At 39.0% G+C, this 20,059-nt stretch overlaps 1 protein-coding gene across 1 annotated transcript; it reads right to left on the reverse strand.

The window, feature by feature from the left end:
• Nucleotides 1–18,793: 18,793 nt before the first annotated feature.
• Nucleotides 18,794–19,827, reverse strand: LOC127575213 (trace amine-associated receptor 3-like). Its single transcript, XM_052024918.1, has 2 exons — nucleotides 19,269–19,827; nucleotides 18,794–18,954 (listed from the first exon to the last, which is right to left on the reverse strand). Exons 1-2 carry the CDS (start codon nucleotides 19,825–19,827, stop codon nucleotides 18,794–18,796), a joined length of 720 nt encoding a protein of 239 aa, XP_051880878.1.
• Between the last annotated feature and the right edge of the window lie 232 nt (nucleotides 19,828–20,059).

Consider the following 20,059-nt stretch of genomic DNA (forward strand, 5'->3'; position numbering starts at 1 on the left):
TGACCTCAGCGGCCCCGCCTCCTCCCCACCTGTCACTCGCCGCCGATGCGCAAGCGCGCCCGGTGGGTTGCAAAGATTATCGCTGGAGGCAGTGAGGAGGCGAGGAGGCGAGGAGGCGAGGAGGCGAGGAGGCGAGGAGGCGAGGGGGGGGGGGGGGGTGTTCCTCAGTGAACTGAAAGTTGGTGTGGGGTCAGCACATTTTTATTTTAAATCGTGCAGCAGCAGCTTTGGTTGCAGAGTAGCACCGGGAGGCACTTGGGAGGGTAGCTGTCGCTTGCCCGTTAGTCAATAAACATACATTGGATGAAGTGAAATAAAGACCATGTTACGCAAATCTTTGATTTATTGATAATTGCACGTTTTTTGTACTGGGAACAAAGCTGCAAGTTTATGGGAAAAATAACAACATAAATATACTGAAAAGCAAAATACACATAAACGTAGCAAAGAACGTGAGAAGGACATTAACCAAGCTGGAAAGTTGTTTAATTTCATTGTGTGCTTTATATTTGGGTTTTAATATATTAAAGGAAAAGATAATTCATTAATAATTTATTAATCATGGCCATTAGGCAAAATAATCTTCAGTCTTAAACTGATCAAACATTGAATTAATTCTCTATTATAATTGCAGGCATTCTACACTATCACATGTTGTATCTGATACTTTGAAGATAAGTTAGAATAAATATTCGTCTTGGTGCTATGCTCAGAATGGGTGCTTCCTTGTACCTCTTACGTTTATACTATACTTGTTTCGTTGTTCCTTGCGATTGTACAGTTAAGACATTGTAGCACACTGAAGTCCGATAAGCTGTATCTTTATTTGCATGGAGTGGTTGTGCAGGCAGTTTGTGGCCACACTCAGAAGCTGACGAAAGTGAATATCTCTGCGTGCCATAAGAGAACTAATGGTTCTGCAAAGGCACAAACTATAAGAAATACAAAAAGAATGAAAGAGAGAAAAAGGGGAAATGCTTTTTTCTATTATGCATCTCTTTTTTTTTCTGACAACAACCCCACCCCCAAAGACTTTTGTCTGTCCTCAAGTAAACCAAAATTCACAAGACACTAATAAGCAGGACCCAGAAGATATCTTGTTTTACTACTTAAGCCTTTGGAATTGTTAAATGGTCAAAGGCTGTTAAGTTAAAAAAACATTGGAAGAGTATTTCAATGATGGAAACAAAGGGTAGGTCTTGTCTAAACCCCTCTGGACAGGTTTGTTTACAGATGGCAATTCATGTGTCAAAAAATATGGTCAGCTTGTTTAATGCTGTACAGCATCATGCTGTACACAGGCTATAATGAAAATCGACATGGTTTTGTGAAAGGCAAATCATAGCTGACCACTTAGAGTTCTTTGATGAAGTAACATGCTGTGGATAAAGAAGAACCAAAAGGTACACTGTACTTAGATTTCCAGAAGGCTTTTAATAAGCTCTCGCATCAAAGGTTATTGCAGAAAATAAAAGCTCATGGTGTAGGAGGTAACATATAGGCATGGAAGGAAAATTAGCTAGTGAACAGAAAATAGTGAGTATGTATAAATAGGTCTTTTTACTGACTAGTAATGAGTGTAATGAATGATGAGCCTCAGGGATTGATGCTGGAGCCTCACAATTTCTGTCCAAAGAATCACAATACTGACTAGTAATGAGTGTAATGAATGATGAGCCTCAGGGATTGATGCTGGAGCCTCACAATTTCTGTCCAAAGCCTCACAATTTTTGTCCAAAGCTCTGGTTGCTAAAACTGTTGATAACTCAAGATAGGTAGGAAAATAAGTTGTGAAGAAGACAAAAGGATGCTGCAAGGGAAAGTACAGTAAAGTTCCAATAACCTGATATCTGACTATTCTGAAATCCTGATGGTTCAACATCTGGCTTACAAAAGATGTTTCCCTGCTCCTTTGAAACTTACTAGGGCCCCAGTTCCCACTCTTTTCAGAACATCACCAGGCTCCAGTTCCCATGCTACCTGATAGTCAGCGGGGATCTGGTTCCTGTGCTCTCCTGAAACTCACTTGGCCTCCTATTCCATGCTTTCCTGAAACTTACCAGGGCCCCCAGTTTGCATTCTCCCCTGAACACACTGGGGATCCCATTCCCCACTCTCCCTGCAACTCACCAGGGCTTTAGTTCCCGTGCTCCCCTGAAATTTACTGAGGCAAATTTTCTCTCAATGGATTGCGAATGTTTGGAACTATCTTCCTTAAAGGGCAGTGGAAATGGAGAGTTTGATTATTTTTAAGGCAATGGTAGATAGATTCTTGATAAGCAATAGGTTGAAAATTACATGCGATAGGCAAGAATGCAGAGCCAAGGTTACAGTCAGATAAGCAATGATTTTATATAGCAGAGCAAGCTCAAAGGGCCATCTGGCCTACTTCTGTTCCTAATTTGTCAGTGTGTGTGTATATGTTCACATATCTGTAGTCTTGGAACTGCCATCTGTATTTTCTCGGAACTTGTATTTTCTCACCTGATACCCCATTATAAATATTGAATTGCAAACTGTTACTTTGTAATGTATAATAAATTAAAATTGAATCAAAGAGCTGGTACAGATACCAGATGGATGAAGTTGTAGTGGGGCAGGGATAGTCTGAGCAGAAGTTCTATTTCCTCAGGCCAGTGAGGAGGGAAAAGGGTGACAGTTGACATTGGGTTAAAGGGAAAACTACAATTACAGTTGATAAAAGCCAGCGTAAAAGCAAAACTTGTCAGCCATGTAGTTACTGCAGTCACGTAAGGGTTACCCAGTCTGATACCAGCATAAGTCAGCAGGTGGCCCACTGGGACATTGGCCTATAGTAAATGTGGCTAGGCAGGAGAAGACATCAATCCCCCAATGCTATTATTCTTAAGAAACATTTTGGTACTACTTGAAAAGCTATGGTTTAAAGTAAACAAAAATTCAACCTAAAACTAAAGTGCAAATTCCAAAAATACACTAACATGTGGTTGGTTTATTTATACATGTATTTCTGTGTACAATTAATGTCTGAGCATTATATGCTGTAAGAACAAAAGAAAATGCAAGGATAGGTCATAGGCCTTCTTGTGCCTGTTTTTCAGTTCAGTTCGATCAAACTGATTTTTTTTTAACCTCTGTGCCACTTTTCTACAGTAACCTCATACATTCCATTAACATTTCAAGTTGCGTCAATACAGATAAGCTATTATGGTCATCATATAATTGATCAGATTTGACACAGTGGTTTGGCTTTAACGTTTTTTTTTTGCTGTGTAACACATTCCAGTCATCAATATCTTTACTGTGAGATACTCTCGCAAAATGTTTCAGCGTTGTGGCTTGTGTAAGCTGATACTGTTGATCCAGCTCAACATGTAATATTCTTATGATTTTGTAACTCTTTCTGAAGTGGCTAAGTAAATATTGAGAAACAATAAAAGTTTACACTGACTCCACTTTGAGGAAAAATTATGCACATGGTCATGTCTCAGTTTGCTGATATATTGTAATTATATTTTTATTTTGTAACATAAAGCAAAATTGCTGGAAATACTCAACTAATTGGGCATCATCTGTGTGGAGAGAAACAGAGGTATAGAACAGTATACCTTTGGCTCAAGATATCGTGCTGACCTATATAAACCTGTACAACGATCAATCTAACCCTTCGCTCCTACACAGTCCATAACCCTCCATTTTCTACACCCATGTGCCTATCAAAGAGTCTTTAAAGGTTCCTATTGTATCACCCTCTACCCACCACCCCTGGCAGTGCGTTCCAGGCACCCACCACTCTCTGTGAAAAAAAAACTACCTCTGACATCTCCCTAAACTTTCATCCACTCACCTTAAACGGATGTTCTCTGGTATTGGCCATTACTGCCCTGGGAAAAAGGTAGTGGCTGTCCACTCTATCTATCCCTCTCATTATGTTATACATCTGTATTAAGACGCCTCTCATTCTCCGTCAGTCCAAAGAGAAAAGCCCTAGCTCATTCAGTCTTTCCTCATAGGACGTGTTCTCTAATCCAGGCAGCATCCTGGCAAATCTCCTCTGCACCCTACCTAAAGCTTTCACATCTTTCCTATAATGAGGTGACCAGAACTGAACACAGTACTCTAGGTGTGGTCTAACCAGAGTTTAGAACTGCAACATTACCTCACGGCTCTTGAATTCAGTCACCTAACTAATGAAGGTCAGTACACCATACACCTTCTTAACCACCCTATCAACTTGCATGCAACTTTGAAGGATCTATGGACTTGGACCCCAAAGATCCCTCTGTTCCTCCTCACTACTAAGAATTCTGCCCATTAACGTTGTACTCCCGCCTTAAAGTTCGATCTTTCAAGTGTGTCCACTTCACACTTTTCCAGATTGAACTCCATCTACCATTTCTCCACCCAACACTGCTTCCTGTCCTATATCCCGTTGTAACCTACGACAACCTTCTACACTAGCCACAACACCTCCAACCTTTGTGTCATCTGCAAATTTACAACCTATCCCTCCAATTCCTCATCCATTTATAAAAATCACAAGAACGCCACTAGTCACTGACCTCCAGGCAGAGTACTCTCCATCTACTACCGTCGTCTGCCTTCTGTGGCCAAGCCAATTCTGAATCCACACAGCCAAGTCTCCATGGATCCATGCCTCATGACGTTATGGATGAGCCTACCAAGGGAAACCTTGTCAAATGCCTTACTAAAGTCCATATACACCATATCCACCGCTCTACCTTGTTCAATTTGTTTCATCAGCTCCTCGAAAAACTCAGTTTAGGCTTGTGAGACAGGAACTGTCCTTTACAAAGCCATGTTGACTATCCCTAATAAGACTATGCTTCTCCAAGTGCTCATAAATCCTGTCCCTAAGAATCCTCTTGTTTGCCCACCACTGACGTAAGACTCACTGGTCTATAATTCCCAGGATTATTCATATACCTTTCTTGAACAATAGTTTCATGTCAATGACTTTTCATCAGAATTAGGAACAGTTAGAAAGCAATATGTTTTAAGTTATAGAGCAGGAAGGGGTGTGGAGAGAACAAAGGGAATATCTGTGATAAGGTGGAGACCAAGAGGGACTGAATGACACAGACAGTACTGATGTGAGGTGAGAGAAAGTGGTGAAGGCTTTTTAATGCCTCTCTTAATTGGAGTTCTCTGCAGAGCCTTCTCCCTAAAGTTAATTTCCCTCCTGCTTCACTTCTTAGTGGTATGCAAGCCTTGATCCTATCCATCAGTTCCACAACATGTCCAATCCCAGTGCAGACTAATGTCAAACAAGGCTGTTTCATTGCCCTAACAATTTTTTCAATCTTCCTCAAACACAATGATGCATCTCCCCCATGTAAGATTCCTACTGGTGTGAACTAATTGACAGGGCTAATGGGAAATGTAGTAGTCAAATTGAAATGTGCAGACAACACTTGAATATGCAGTGATCAAAGGCCAAGGTTCAAGTCAAGATTGACTTGTTCACTGAAGCACACAAGAGGATCAGCCTTATACACAAAATCGACCAAACTTACCTCCTTGTGTATAACACCATCTCCTAACAATAAAGAGTCATGACTAGACTCTGGAAAATGAGGGCCATTTCCCATATCTTAGGAGCCACCTCTCAGCAAAGGCAGACATCGTTGATGAAATTCACTACAAAGACAGTGTACTAGCATTGTCTTTGCCGAAGAGGAAAAGGGTGTTTGAAGATCAAACCTTAAACCTGGCATAAAATTCATGGTCTATCAGGCAGCAGTGATCCTGTTCCTCCTGTACACTTCTGAGATTTCAACTACATGTACCTGGCACCTCAGGCACTGGAAAAATATCACCAATGCTCTCTCCACAAATCTGCCGAATTCTTTTGGAGGCTGAGATCAAATTACGAGAAGCATAGAGAGGGTAGGTAGACAGAGTCTTTTTTCCCAAGGTGGAATTATCAAATGTAGAGGGCACAGCTTTAAGGTGAAAGGAGGAAAGGTTAAAGGAGATGTGCAAGTTTTTACACGGAGAGTGGTGGGTTCCTGGAACGTGCTGCTGGGGCAGGTGAGGGGTGGGGGGGGGGGGGTGTGGTGGGAGGTGGTGGAAGCAGAAACTTTGAGGCATTTATACAGACACTGAGCATGCAGGGAATGGAGGGCCATGAATTGAAGTTTTCAAATACTAAAAACTACTCACCTACCCATCCTGTCAAGTGCCTCCTGCTGCACTTGTAACAAAATCTGCAGGTGTCACATTAGCCTCATCAGTCATTTCAGAATCTATAGAACTGGAGTGGAAACATGTCATCTTTGGTCCCACAGGACTGCCAAAGAAGTAGAATCACAGCTAATCCGTCTGGAGGATCTCTAAGTAGAAGTAGATGAATGAAGTCAGGGAGAGAGACAGGAAAAGAACAACGAGGTGTGGAACATTTCCAGTATTTTCTCATTCCAGAATCCACAACTTTTTTCTTTTAGATACTTATATTAAGCATCAAAACTCCATCCACTTCCTTTGTAAGATTTTCATAGGTTGATCCAAATGAAGTTATAAATAGATGTCACATAAATTGATCGTGTTTCTGAATTGTTCAAAATAACTGTCTGCTAGCATTGTTTCACAGTAGGATTTTATTCTTTATTTTGAAAGACAAGGAAGTGTAATTTGCATAATGCACATGAAATGTGTTCTCAATATAGTTAATAGAACTGCATCAACCCAGTTGTACTAATGCAGCTGAAGTAAACACATGTGGGGAACAGGTGTCAGTTCAAATGCCCAGATTAAGCAATCTTATCAGAACAACTATCCCCTTCCACACCCTGAACAATTTCCAAACTCCCATGGTGAGATTTAAACGAATTTTCTCATGATTATTCTTATAATCTTATGATTATTTGGGTCCAGACCATTAGATTATTAGTCCACAAATAACAGTTTGCATTTTTATATAGCAGTATAAGTGGTGAAAGATCCCAAAGTGCATCACAGGATTGTTAGCGGACAAAATTTAACAAAGTGATAAAAAGATGTTCAGACAGGTAGTCAAAAGCTTAATTTAAGATTTACAAGTAGAGCTATTCCTTTAACTGGCTTGGTCAATTTTCACAAGAATTGCTTTCAAAGATGCATGAGTATAACCTGATGTCATAAGATTATGAATCAATGTGAGAGGGGGAAACTTTAAAGGAAATGTGCAGGATAAGTTTTTTTTTAAACAAAGTATGGTAGGTACCTGGAAAGTGCTGCCAGGGGCAGTGGTGGAAGCAGATACGATAGTGAAGTTTAAGAAGCATTTAGACAGGCAGGTGAACATGCAGGGAATGGAGGGATACAGATCATGTGCAGGCAGGTGGGATTAGTTTAATTGGCCATCATGGTCAGCACAGACATATTGGGCTAAAGAGTCTGTTCCCGTGCTGTACTGTTCTATGTTCTGATGTTGAGAATATTTCTCTCTGAATTTCTCTCGGCATTTCTCTCTGAATGTATGCCACCATGCTGCTACTTCAGGTGAGCAGTCCAGCTAATGGATACTCAAGACCAGAAAAGAACTATGACTGAAAGATATGATCCTGTGAGTGTAAGTAAGTTATTACTTGACCAGGCTGTGGGATAGCTCTCTAAATTTTAGTGAGTCCTCAGATTTTGGTGAGAAGGTTATTGCTGAATCCAGACCTTGTAGTGATTAATTTAGAGTGCATTAAGCAGGTGCACTTAATTACAATATACATCTCAGTTTAAAAACATTAAAATGTATTAATTAGCACACAACAATTCCAACTTAAATTTTTAATGCCTCCTCAAGAGCTTGAGGAAGACTGCAATTAGCAGAAACTTTTAATAATGACTTTTCCATCCTTCAGGACCTTTGGAACAGTAATGCAGAAGCACGAGTTGCACAAACCACAAAATGTACTCAAAGTTCTGCCATCTTTTATATCAATTAGCCTGAATTTAGTCAAATTGCTTTAAAAAAAAGTACGATGGGACAAAAACTCCAATCTGTTGACTTTAAAAGAGGAGAGAAATGTAGACAAGTGGAGATTTAATGGAATGCCAAAGCTTGGGTCTAGGCAGCTGAAGTCATGATCATCAATGGTAGAGAGATTAAATTTGGGAATATATAAGAGGGTAGAATCCAGTGACTTAACCTTATATCAGATCAGTTCAACCACTCCAATATTAAAGCAATCCTGACTGGCTTGTAATTGTAATTGGTTTATTTTGTCACATGTACCGAGGTACAGTGAAAAACTTTGTTTTGCATGTCATCCATACAGATCATTTCATTGCAACAGTACACTGAGGTAGTACAAAGGAAAGCAATAATAGAATGCAGAATAATGTGTTACAGTTACAGAGAAAGTGCAGTGAAAAGAACATTAGTAGTAATTCTTGGAGTCATAGAATTTAGATTTAAAAGTGTCGATGCATTATAATAGAAGCAATGAGTAGATCTGCAGAGAGCAGTTTGCAATGAGTCGCCACACTCTGCCGCCATCCTGCTCAAAGGTGGGATGAAGCAAGGCACGTACTTCAATGGACATGAGCACAAACCATGTGCCAGGCTTCATTTAAATGCTCTAACACTAAATCAACCCACTAACTGGATCCTTAGAAATAAATCTAAATGAGGAAAGGGAGATTTTTCAGTCAGGAAGTGAGGAAAGCCCGGGACAAGATTATGCCTAAAGTATCCTTGTGGTGTTATCAGAAGCAATCCTGCTCCTCCTGGCCCATGAATACCCTTCAAAAAGTGAAATATACAATTACCTAGACCTCCTGTGGTGATTCTTAGCCTGTGGACCTCATTAAAATTGCAGATGCATCCCAATGACACAACTAATACATGACTTTGGTGAGACTCCAGGCTTCTGCAGCGAGTGAGTTTGCCATCCCTATTTACAGTTAAGGTGTCAGGAGAAAGGAATATGTCACAGAAGGTCAAATGACCCTTTTCCCTTGGCATCCTCTATCACCCCTGTTCTGTTTCTCTCAGGCATGAGTAAGGAAATTAAATCTTTTTGTTTCCATGCACGCTTAGAATAAATTTATAGTGAAATCTTCTTCACTTACGTCCTATTATTTGGTCCCTTTGTTAAATTTTGAGTGAGTATCAAAATGACATTTGGATATTTTTTGTTCTAAACCATCAGATACAAAAGCTATTATCCAGAAGACTCTTGCTGTATCTTGCAATAATCATTAGCTTCCATTTATTTATCAATCCACATGCTATTGAATGATCCGTTACCTAAATACTGCCCTTTAGATTAACAGTATCATCACCAAGTACATTACTTTTAGAAATTGTATTCTTCTGAAGGTTATTTATGAAAAACAGATAACTAGAAGCAAATCTTTACATCAAGACACAACATTTTCAATTTTTCATCACCTTCTGGCTCCTATTGTGAAACAGCATTCATTAGCTTATTTTGTTACCAATTCCTTCATTTTTAATCATCATTAAAAATCAGACATGAGTAACTTTATCAAATATTTTCTGAAGATCCAAATGAATTAAAATTTGTCAGTTTTCCACCAATGATTGGTGACTCCTGACTCAGCAGCAGGAAATATCCATCAGTTACTGCAGCATTGGTTCCTTTGCAATAGGACACATGGGCCAGAAATTCAATGTGCCTTTTGCACAGATCAATGTTTAATTTGTGGTCCACCTCTAGGTAATTCAATACACATCAGGCACAAGACTTTGCATGAGGAAAGGCCTTTCTTAAAGCATATTTTGCACATGTGGGGCACACGAAAGAAGTCAGGTAAGTGGATTTCTGGGGGACTTTGCAAAGGAGAGGGGCCTGAAGGTTATGGAGAATACATGAGATTGATGCTGAATAATCAGTAGAGGCAAAGATGTGTAGGTTTGGTCACAGGAACTACAGGGTGTGGATGCTGTAGTCAGTAAATCATCAAGAATCAAGTTGAAGAGCAAAATTAGCATTGAGGGTCACGGTGTCAGGGAATTTGTTGTCAGCATTTGGGGTCAGGTGTCAGTGATCAGGTTTTGCAAGGGTGTCTGGTTTTGAGTGGAGTCAGGTTAGGTCAGATGGCAGATCGGTCGATCTTAGATGTGGTGGGTAGCAGAGAGTTTTGCATCCTGGCGATGCATATCAGAAGTCTGGGGACATGGCTTAACAGGTTTGTAGATTTTCTGTCCATTTTTATTAAGTGGTAGAAAATCCTGTGAAGTTCACTGTACTCTGCACCTGTATTTCTGAAGAACATTCAGATGTAAAAAAAACTATGCTGTTGGGGCATAAATTTATAAAATTTCCCTTATACTGAAACAATGGGGAGAAGAATGTAAGTTTATTGTTTGGAAACTCATTAGGTGCAATTAATTAGACTGAAAAACAAAAATAATGTTTATGATATTTGAGAACAAATCCTTGATGTATTCTTTTGATATTTTTCTTTCTCTATTTTAAACAGGTTAATCAGTCTTATTTACTTCATAATACAATGTGACAATGGGCAACCTCGGAACCAGTAATGCTGCATGAAAATGATGACAATATCTAAGACATTTATTGAATTGAGGGAAATTCCAAAGTAGGTGAGGCAATGATCAAGTGGTTCATCATACGAATTGATCAAACTTATTTACCGAATTCACAGAACAACAGAAAGGTCTGGGGAAGAAGTTAAATGTGAATACAACCAAGAAGAAAAAGAGATCTGATTTGACAATGTCCTCATAGGCAGGAATCTAATATTATTGAAGAGGTGCAGGGAGAGTTTAATCGTCACCGGAATTAGTGTTACTTATTCACAAAATTTGCCCACCCCCTCCACCGGAGTTGCACTACAGGTCAGTTAGTCATGTTTCTTTTGGTCAAATCACCGGAATTATGTCATGCAGAAGTATTGTGTGCAAACATGACCCCAGCACTCCCATTTTCTTGGTCAATCTGGTTTAGACCCCTGTGAATTTTAAAAACAACTATATGTGGTGCAGTTTATTACCTGCATGATTAAAAACTTCCAGAGAAAGTGAAAATGTGAATTTTCAAGTGGATGAGTATCATACAATTAGCTTGCTTTATTAATTATTGAAATGGAACAAATTACATATGTAAAGCAGAAAATAATATTTTAAAATGATTTCATTGTCTTGTAGTTGCTACAAATAACATTTTGTTGTCTTTAATATAGAAAAGCCTCACAAGGCACAGCAAGGAAACCTAATTAAAACATTTGACACTGAGACAATGAAGGAGATAGTGAGAAAACTTAGACTGAGAGGAAAGTTTAAAACATGATCTCAAAGAGAACATAGGAGATGAGGAAGTATTTAGAATAATAATTCCTGAGCTTTATTTCATAGAAGCAGATGCTAGTGCATCACTATCTTGGAGCTGCATGTAGCATGTTTTGAATCTATTTAAGCAGATTAGTACTTATACCAAAAATACCCATGGGCAAATTACATCATACAACTTGTTGATAATAGTTTGCAGACTTGACTTAGTTTTGTAATATTAGATCAAGCCCGTAGCCATAATCATTGTTTACTGGTACTGCCTGCACACACTCATCCTGTCAGGGTACTCCACATTTGTGAATCAAGCAGCAAGATTTCAGGCAGCACCTAGGCCTCAATTAACCTAGCGTGGAGATCCTGCTCCTGACAGCAGCTGACAGAAGCTAAGGCTGGGGAAGGAGCTTTATTGCCTTGTGGCACCTTTTTAGTTTTGAAATATCTCTGACATTCAGGAGCATTTAAAATTATTAAAATTGAAGTAAATACTTCTTTAAAAAATCTATTAGTTTTTGTATTATTAATCGAACTATTCTGAACCTGTGCCAGGTTAAACAGCCCAATCAAATAAATAGGAACATTTGGTTGCCAAGAGAAAGACAAGGGATGTTTTATATTTGTTTAAATTAAGTCAGTTTTTAAAATTGATTTTGTTTATATGTTTTTGTCCTGTTAATTTTTGTAGTTTGTTTATAATAATTTTATTCTATTTTTTAACATTATTTTTATTTCAATAAATCTAAGGTGATTTTGAATGTTAGTGAACATAAAACACATTATGTCAGCCACTTGTCCTGGGAGAAACCTTGTGTTGCCTTGGGCTACACCAGGGAGCCAACCACCAGGTGGCACATTGTGCCCAGGACCAACAGTATGGTGCAGGGCACAGGTGACTGACAATCTCAGGGCAGTGAAAGATCTATTGATTAGGTCTGTGTGAAACAGATTGGGATGTCCATGAGTCCTTATTGCTACCACCTAGCTTCCCCAAGCACCCAGTGACACTGTTTGGCCATTTCAACCACCTGTTTATCCCAATACATCCGCCTGAGTGCTGCATGGACCTCTGGCAAACACAGGGCCAGAGAGGCAGATGAATGTATTCTTCTGTGTGAGAGCATCTGCAACAGTTTTATGTGCCAATTTTTCTTTGGGAAAATTGCCATGATAGAAAGAGAGGCAGACATAGCAACAGAACTACAGAGAGAGTGCACAATCACAGAAGTTGATTGGTTTGTTTATTGTGAGATGTCAGAAATAGCTTTGGTTCACAAATGGACATTGCTGGGTATCCACTCCATCTCAAGAGAGAAAATAAGAAAAAATAATAATTCAGGATTATTTTTACCTCAGGGCATCCAATGACATCCACAAAATGCTGGAGGAACTCAGCAGGTCAGGCAGCATCTATGGAGGGAAATAAACAGTCGATGTTTTGGGTCGAGACCTGTCATCATGCTTATTTAGTTTAAACTTGCAGTTGTACTCTTAGCTTCCTCGGTTTTTGTGTGACCAATGCTAAAAGTGCAAATGATAACACCACAGCAAAGGTAACAAGGCATCTGGGACCAGAAAGAACATGGAAAGCTGCTATACATCTTAAACCTCAATACTGAGGGAATATGCAATTAACAGTGTAAAGACTAAGAAGACAAAATTATAGAGGGAAAGAAAACAAATTAAGCAAAATAGAAAAAGATACAGAAAGGTAAAGTAACTCTTTGCAGTAAAATTTTGTTTAACTTTTTTTTGAATAGCAATTGAAAGCTGAAAGGCTGAAACTCCACACCTTTAACATTTAGTATAAGAGAATTGATTGTGGTAATTAGTACTTATCACATCATTAAAAGAGTGACCCTACTAGAATAGGTAAAACTTAACACTATCTGATTAGTTATATACATATTCACTGCATAATCAGTTTCACATTAGGCATATTCCTGACAATTACAGTGGGATCTGTGGATAATGCTGGAGGTCAGATGGACCAGCTCCAAATTCAAGGGCAGAGCAGAAACCTCCTGAGCTGAGACATTGGACACACTTCTAATAAAGTCATGGTTAGTTTGATTGTAGTCTTAATTCAGCATCCCCATCTGTCTGTAGTAATCATTCTTCCCCTCTTGTTTATCAAGAATCTGTCCATCTGCTTCTGCCTTAGAAATATTCAAAGATTTTGTTTCTATCACATTTGCTGTAGAGAGTTCCAAAAACGCACAACCTTCTGAGAGAAAAAAATGCCTCATTTCTGTCTTAAATGGGTGACCCCTTATTTTAAATTGTGACCCTTAATTCTAGAATCTCCCACAAAAGGAAACATCCTCTCCACATCCACCTTGTCAAGATCCTTCAGGATCTTATATGTTTCAATCAAATCATCTCTCACTCTTATAAACTCCAGCAGACATGCCAAGACTGTCCAACCTTTCCTCATAAGACAAACCACCCATTCCTAGTATTAGTCTAGTAGTACTCTTCTCTGAACTTCCAAGAAGTGTTCATAGGTTCACTGGGTAGAAGTTAGTCAAAAAGAATCAAAGGTGAATTGATGGGCAAGTGTGCAAGAGAATAACTTGCAGTGCTGCAAGGAAACAAGGAGAGGAAAAAAGGGACAGATTGGATTGCTCTGCTGGGAGCTAGCATAAACAAGATGGGCCAAATGGTCCTTCTCTCTGTCATTGTTTTTTTTAGAACGTTACAGCACAGTACAGGCCCTTCAGCCCACGATGTTGTGCCTATGTTTTATCCTGCTCTAAGATCTATCTGACCCTTCCCTCCCACATAGCCTTCCATTTTTCTATCATTCTAGCCCATTTTCCTCTGAAAATTAAAATTTATAAATGCAAATAAAAAAGCTGCAGATGCTAGAAATCAGGAAAAAAAACAGAAAATGCTGGAAAAAAGTCAGCATCTGAGGAAAGAGAAACAGAGTTAATGTTAACACCTAGACTGCAGATGCTGGAATCTGGAGCAGCAAACAATCTTCTGGAGGAACTCAGCAGGTCGCGCAGCATCTGTGGGGAAAGAGATTGTCGACGCCTTGGGTTAATACTTCAGGCCAAAGATTCTGTGCCTGCCCTATATTTAAGTACTATATGCCTTCTCAGTGGATAACATGTGAGAGGGTGGTGCCAGGTAATTGCCCAAATACCTCTCTGGAACTGTGAACAGACCACGTCAAGGCGACCAGTCACACGTAATGTTTAACCAAAGTTGGGCATTTTTGTACAAGTAGACCGAGTTAGCTTTCTTAATTACTTGCCTGAATCTGTACCTGCATCTTTTATGAATCATGCACCAGGACACCCAGATCCCTCTGCACCTCAGAGCTCTGCAGCCTCTCACCATTTAGATAATATGCTTACTAAATCCCTAAATCTCTCCCCTTGGAATGACATTAACTCAGTCTTACTGTTAGTAATACCAAAGGTAATCTGCAAGCACATGTTAAACAATTGTGGGTAAAATGTTCTCTTTATTGTTGCCTGGGAGTATTGGATCACCAGGTGGTTGTGCATAGAATAGTGTTTTCTTAATGAAGGCCATTTGATATCTTATTCATTAATTTCAATGAAAAGGTAATCACCTGAGCTCCATTCTATGCGTAATGAGAGGCAAGAGGAAGCATTGTTGATACAAAGGTGATATTCAAATACAAAATAGATTTTGCCTTAGAAGAATCAAAGGTGTCATTGGAAAAACGCTCCTTATTGTAGAGGAAGCCATATGTCTCTTCGAACAGCAGCTTGCAGAAGCAGTCAAGCATAACAGAAAAGCCAACCTTTTCATTATCAGAGAATGCACATCTAAGGATTGAAATGGATCAACAATACACTAATATATAGGTCAAGGAAATTATACTTCAATACAGCAGTATCTCAGGATTGTGTAGTGTCAGGCACAGTAAAGTCTGAAATGTTATTTCTGTTACTTCCCTTATTCCTGTGGCTCCCTTCCACCACCTTGATGACCTGCCCATCTCCTCTCCTCCCCTCCCCTCCTTCATCCTTTATTCCATGGTCCATTGCCCTCTCCTACCAGCCCCTTCTTCTTCAGCCCTTTGCCTCTTCTACCTAACACCTCTCAGCTTATTACATCTTCTCCCCCCTCCCCCTCTCACTGCGACTTGCCAATCACCTGAACTCACCTATCCCCTGCCTGCATGTGTGCCTCCTCCCCTCCCTCTCCCCCCACCTTCTTATTCTGGTTTCTGCCCTATTCCTTTCCAGTCCTGATGAAGGGTCTCGGCCCAAAATGTCGACTGTTTATTTCCCTCCATGGATGCTTCCTGACCTGCTGAGTTCCTCCAGCACTCTTTGTATATTGTTCCAGATTCCAGCATCTGCAGGACTTTTGTGTCAATGGTTATTTCAAAACCTGCAGAATTTTTTTGTCAATGTTATTTCAAAATCTGAGCTTGCACTTTGAGACACTAGACGGTATTAGAATTTCAAATTAAAAAAATGAGAATTTGTTTTCTGTTTTTAAATAGAAACATCTCATTATAAAGATGAAAATATAGAATTATTAAGTGTGCATATTAGAATCTCAGAATCATAAGAATCACAGACTTAATTTCAATAATTCTTTTCCAGTGAAAGAATTATTGAAAGTCAATGCACATGAGTTTTTTGATCATGTCACAATGAAATACTGACACTTTGAACAATTTTACTGTTCAGATAGACCCTTTTAAAACATTTGTGTAACCATTGAAGACTCTGTCCAACAGAAATGGGATTGTTGTGGCGCAAAAATAGGAAGGAAGAACTTACAGCTACATCCATTTCTGCCTCCAGCGCAATGATTCCATGGGCATAGTGCAAGCACTCACCTGAGTCAGACAGTGGAGAACAGGACATTCAAAATGCTAACGGGGATCTTACAAAGCCAGTTTGGAGCCAGTTTGCCATTTTTGGCCAGTAATGATGAAACTCTTCTCCACGTGGAAGTATCCACGGGCTCTCCACAGCAGTGAGTTCTGAGCAGTAACATTACTGAAGAAGTCCCTCTCCTGAAACCCCTGACTGCCTTGGTTTTCTGCAAAGTTGGATGCAAGTCTTTGCCAGTTGTTAAAGGTGCAATTGACTTTTTGTACTTTTAAATCACCCTGAAATTCAAGGAAATTTAAAACCATTAAAATTTAAAATAAAACCTACCTCAAACGCATAAATAATTGACATAATAAAATGTCCAAACTGGTCAGGATCCAAGAGATCCCCAGTGTAATACAAGGAAATCTAACCAAGATCGGTCTCTCCAATCAAACTCCATAGGGAGTCCAGTAGCAGAGCAATCTGATGGATTCATTTAATGTAAACTTTGCTTCCTTGATGCTGACTTCATTCTATGTCTTTGGCCTCACAATGAAGTGGACCCTGAGCCAAGTTTCAAATGCCACTTCCTCTACCATGGAGGCCACTTATAGAAATAGCCAGCAACGGGCTCAAAGGTTAGATTGTGTAAATGTGTTGCATCTAGGTCCTGGTGTCCTAATTATCAATGGAATTTGGCACTAGTGGTAATGGGAAATCTAAGCCTGAAGGAGACTGGAGAGATAGTGGGAGCAATGGAATAGAGATTGCAGGTTGGAGGAACAACAACTCATATTCCACCTTGGGAGTCCCAACCTCATGGCCTCAACATTGATTTCTCTAACTTCCAGTAACCCCACTTTTTTTTCCCACCCACTCCTTTGTCTTCCCTTATTCCTGTGGCTCCTTTCCCCCGCCTTGATGACCTGCCCATTTCCTCTCCTCCCCTCCTCCATCCTTTATTCCACGGCTAACTGCCCTATCCAAGCGGATTCCTTCTTCTTCAGCCCTTTGCCTCTTCTACCTATCAGCTCTCAGTTTATTACATCTTCTCCCCGTCCCCACACACCTACAATCCTCCTCTCACCTGGACTCGCCTATCACCTGAACTCACCTATCCCCTGCCTGCGTGTGCTCCTCCCCCTGCCCCCACCTTCTTATCCTGGCTTCTGACCTCTTCCTTTCCAGTCCTGATGAAGGGTCTCGGCCCGAAACGTCAACTGTTTATTTCCCTCCATGGATGCTTCCTGACCTGCTGAGTTCCTCCACCACTTTTTGTGTCTTGCTCCAGATTCCAGCATCTTCAGAATTTTTTGTGTCTCAGAGATGTCTCAGGATCACGATAAAGAATTTAAGCTCCAAGTAGCATGAGACAGGGAAGTAGTATAATTCTATGATAGTAAAAGTGATACAATGAAGGATTTGGTGCAGGAAGCAGGCTACTACTACATTTTGGGAAAGTTTATTTATCAAATTCATAGATAAAAGAAATAGCAGAGAGACCTGTGATAATTAAGTACATGAAAGTGGCAAACTTTTGTTCAGTGTCTGAGGTAAGATAGAGCCGATAGTGTGGTAGAGATGAAAGTAAATGGCCCTCACAGTGGCGAAAATGTAGCATTTGAAACTTGTCTCAAGATTATATAAGCTTGTGCTTTCATGGTCCAGTCCACCGGTAGGCCAGGGAACAGGATGTAATTAGCATCAAAGAAACAACGTTTGCATTGACTGATGTTACAGGTTTGAGCTAACTGTAGAGACCTTCTTTGGTCTCATGGCAGTCCCAGCGTCTTGGTTTTGTGGGAGTTATAATGTCCTGTATTTATTTGTACAGTAGGTAAACTGATTGTGTAATGCTGATACTACTTTTTAATCTGAAGTGCTTCAGCTTGTTTCTCATGAGTGCTTCTTCAGTGTTGCTCAGGATGGATTAAGATGATGAAGAGAAACTTGATTTGAATCAACATCCTACTTCACTTCAAAGTATGAAGGTGCATAGAAAAGCAGAAAAGCAAAATCATTTTAATTCTAATAGTACAGTTCAAATAGGAAAAAAAGTAAAATGCCATTCTTCCCATGTCAGTCATCATTTTATGTGAGTTTATGCAAGAGAATTTTGAGTTGTTGCCTTTTGCATTCCAGTCTTGTTCTTAATTTTAGTATCACAGATGTACTTTTCAAAAAGGTCTGCCTACCTGTCAGTAGGATTTATCTTATAGGTCATACTTAAAAAAAGAGAAAACTTATGTTTATATAACACATTTCCTGGGTCAGGATGATCTAAAGCACTTTTTAAAGAAATACTTTTTAAATGTGGTGTCCAAATGTAAGACATGTTGTAACCAAATTGTAAGCAACAAATTCCCATAAGCAGCTATGTGACAATGTCAAAATCATCTGACTTTGTGATATTAGTGAAAGATATTTAAGGATATTGGAACAAATCTCCAGGTCTTCTTCAAAATAATGTCATGGGACCTTCTGCATCTATCTGAATTAGCAGATGGAGATCTGAAATATGACAGCTCTGACATTGCAAATCTCCATCGGCATCACAATAAAATGCAAACCTCAATTTTGTGAGGAAACCTCTGGAACAAAGGCTATAGTCTTTTGACTGACAGGTAAGAATATTCCCAGCTGGCTAAAACAAAACAATGACTTGAAACACAATGGCTATGAAGTGTTTATTCATTTTGTGCAACTTCAAGACAAATATTTTTAGTTATTCTGAAAAGAAATCTATTGTAGCTGAATCAGAGCTAAATATCTCACAAGAAAATATAAGTTTGAGCACCTTGCGATACCATGGATATAAATAAGGTGTAAGCATTGGGTTCAAAGTAGAATTAAAGAATCCAAACCATGTAATTACATCATCTAAAACTTTTGGGATTAAAAAATTAAAATATGGATTAAAATGCTATTTACATAGAAAGGGAGCCAAGAGAATGTAAAAATTCCCATTATTGCACTTTGATTTTAACAGCTATTTGGTTTTTTTTATGTAAGTTTCCAGTATAATTTTCCTTTGTGTCATCGCTATCATTTGGCATGCTTCCAATTTTTCTGCCATGTTTGCATTTTATCACAAAATATATTTTAATGTTTACACCCAGAATGATAAAAATGGGAATAAAAAATACAATCAATGCATCTATATGCCCTCAAACTTAGCATATCCATGCAGCTGCCCTCACAAGTCATAGTAGGTATATAATTATCTAGTGCCTTTTTACTGAAGTCTGACAAAAACACACTAAACCCATAAAAGATAGCAAATAGCCATATTAAAGTAAGAGTGACAATTGTCACAGGCAGAGTTATTTTTAAGGAATAGAGCAAGGGGTCACAAAGAGCATAATATCGATCAACAGCAATAAAACATATATTATAAATTGAAACTATGGTTAACACAATATCAAGAATTGAATGAATTTTACAAAACACATTTCCAAAATACCAGCACGTTTCTACAGACCTAATCATACTAGAAGGCAATACAATAAAACCTACCAGAAAATCAACAAATGCTAAAGATAATACGAGATAATTAGTGGGTGTCTGTAGTTGCTTAAAATGTAAAACTGAAGTGATCACCACCAGATTCCCAAATATGGAAATTAATATTGAAAAGCTAATAAAAATGTACAGTGTTGCTTTCATTGCTATTGGCCTAGTGACTTTGGGACAGGATGTGTTAACAAGTTGAAAACAGTATTGTACATCTTCTGAACTCTCAAGATACGTTAAATTCATTCTTTTTCACGTTGATGATCAAAATCCTTGAATAACAGTGAGATGACAAAGTTCTTAATTCAGATGATGTTTGATTGGAGTAGTCTTTACCAAGAATTCTGATTTTCTTCACATGACTAGTTGTGAATTCTGTAAAAATAATCTTTCATTAGCAGTGTATTTGAAACTATGGGAATTTACTTTCAAAGGAAGCCAAAGGTTTTAACAAAATAATGCTCATATTTAAACCTGT

This window comes from Pristis pectinata, chromosome 10 (genome assembly GCF_009764475.1).
Source record: "Pristis pectinata isolate sPriPec2 chromosome 10, sPriPec2.1.pri, whole genome shotgun sequence".
Lineage (NCBI taxonomy): Eukaryota > Metazoa > Chordata > Chondrichthyes > Rhinopristiformes > Pristidae > Pristis > Pristis pectinata.

Excerpts from the sequence above, each read along its gene's own strand:
- LOC127575213 (XM_052024918.1), bottom strand. The coding sequence starts at position 19,827 with ATGAATTTAACGTATCTTGAGAGTTCAGAAGATGTACAATACTGTTTT. Across the intron at positions 18,955-19,268 it reads TTATATACCTACTATGACTT|TTTTAGATGATGTAATTACA; the intron begins GTGAGGGCAGCT and ends TAATCCCAAAAG.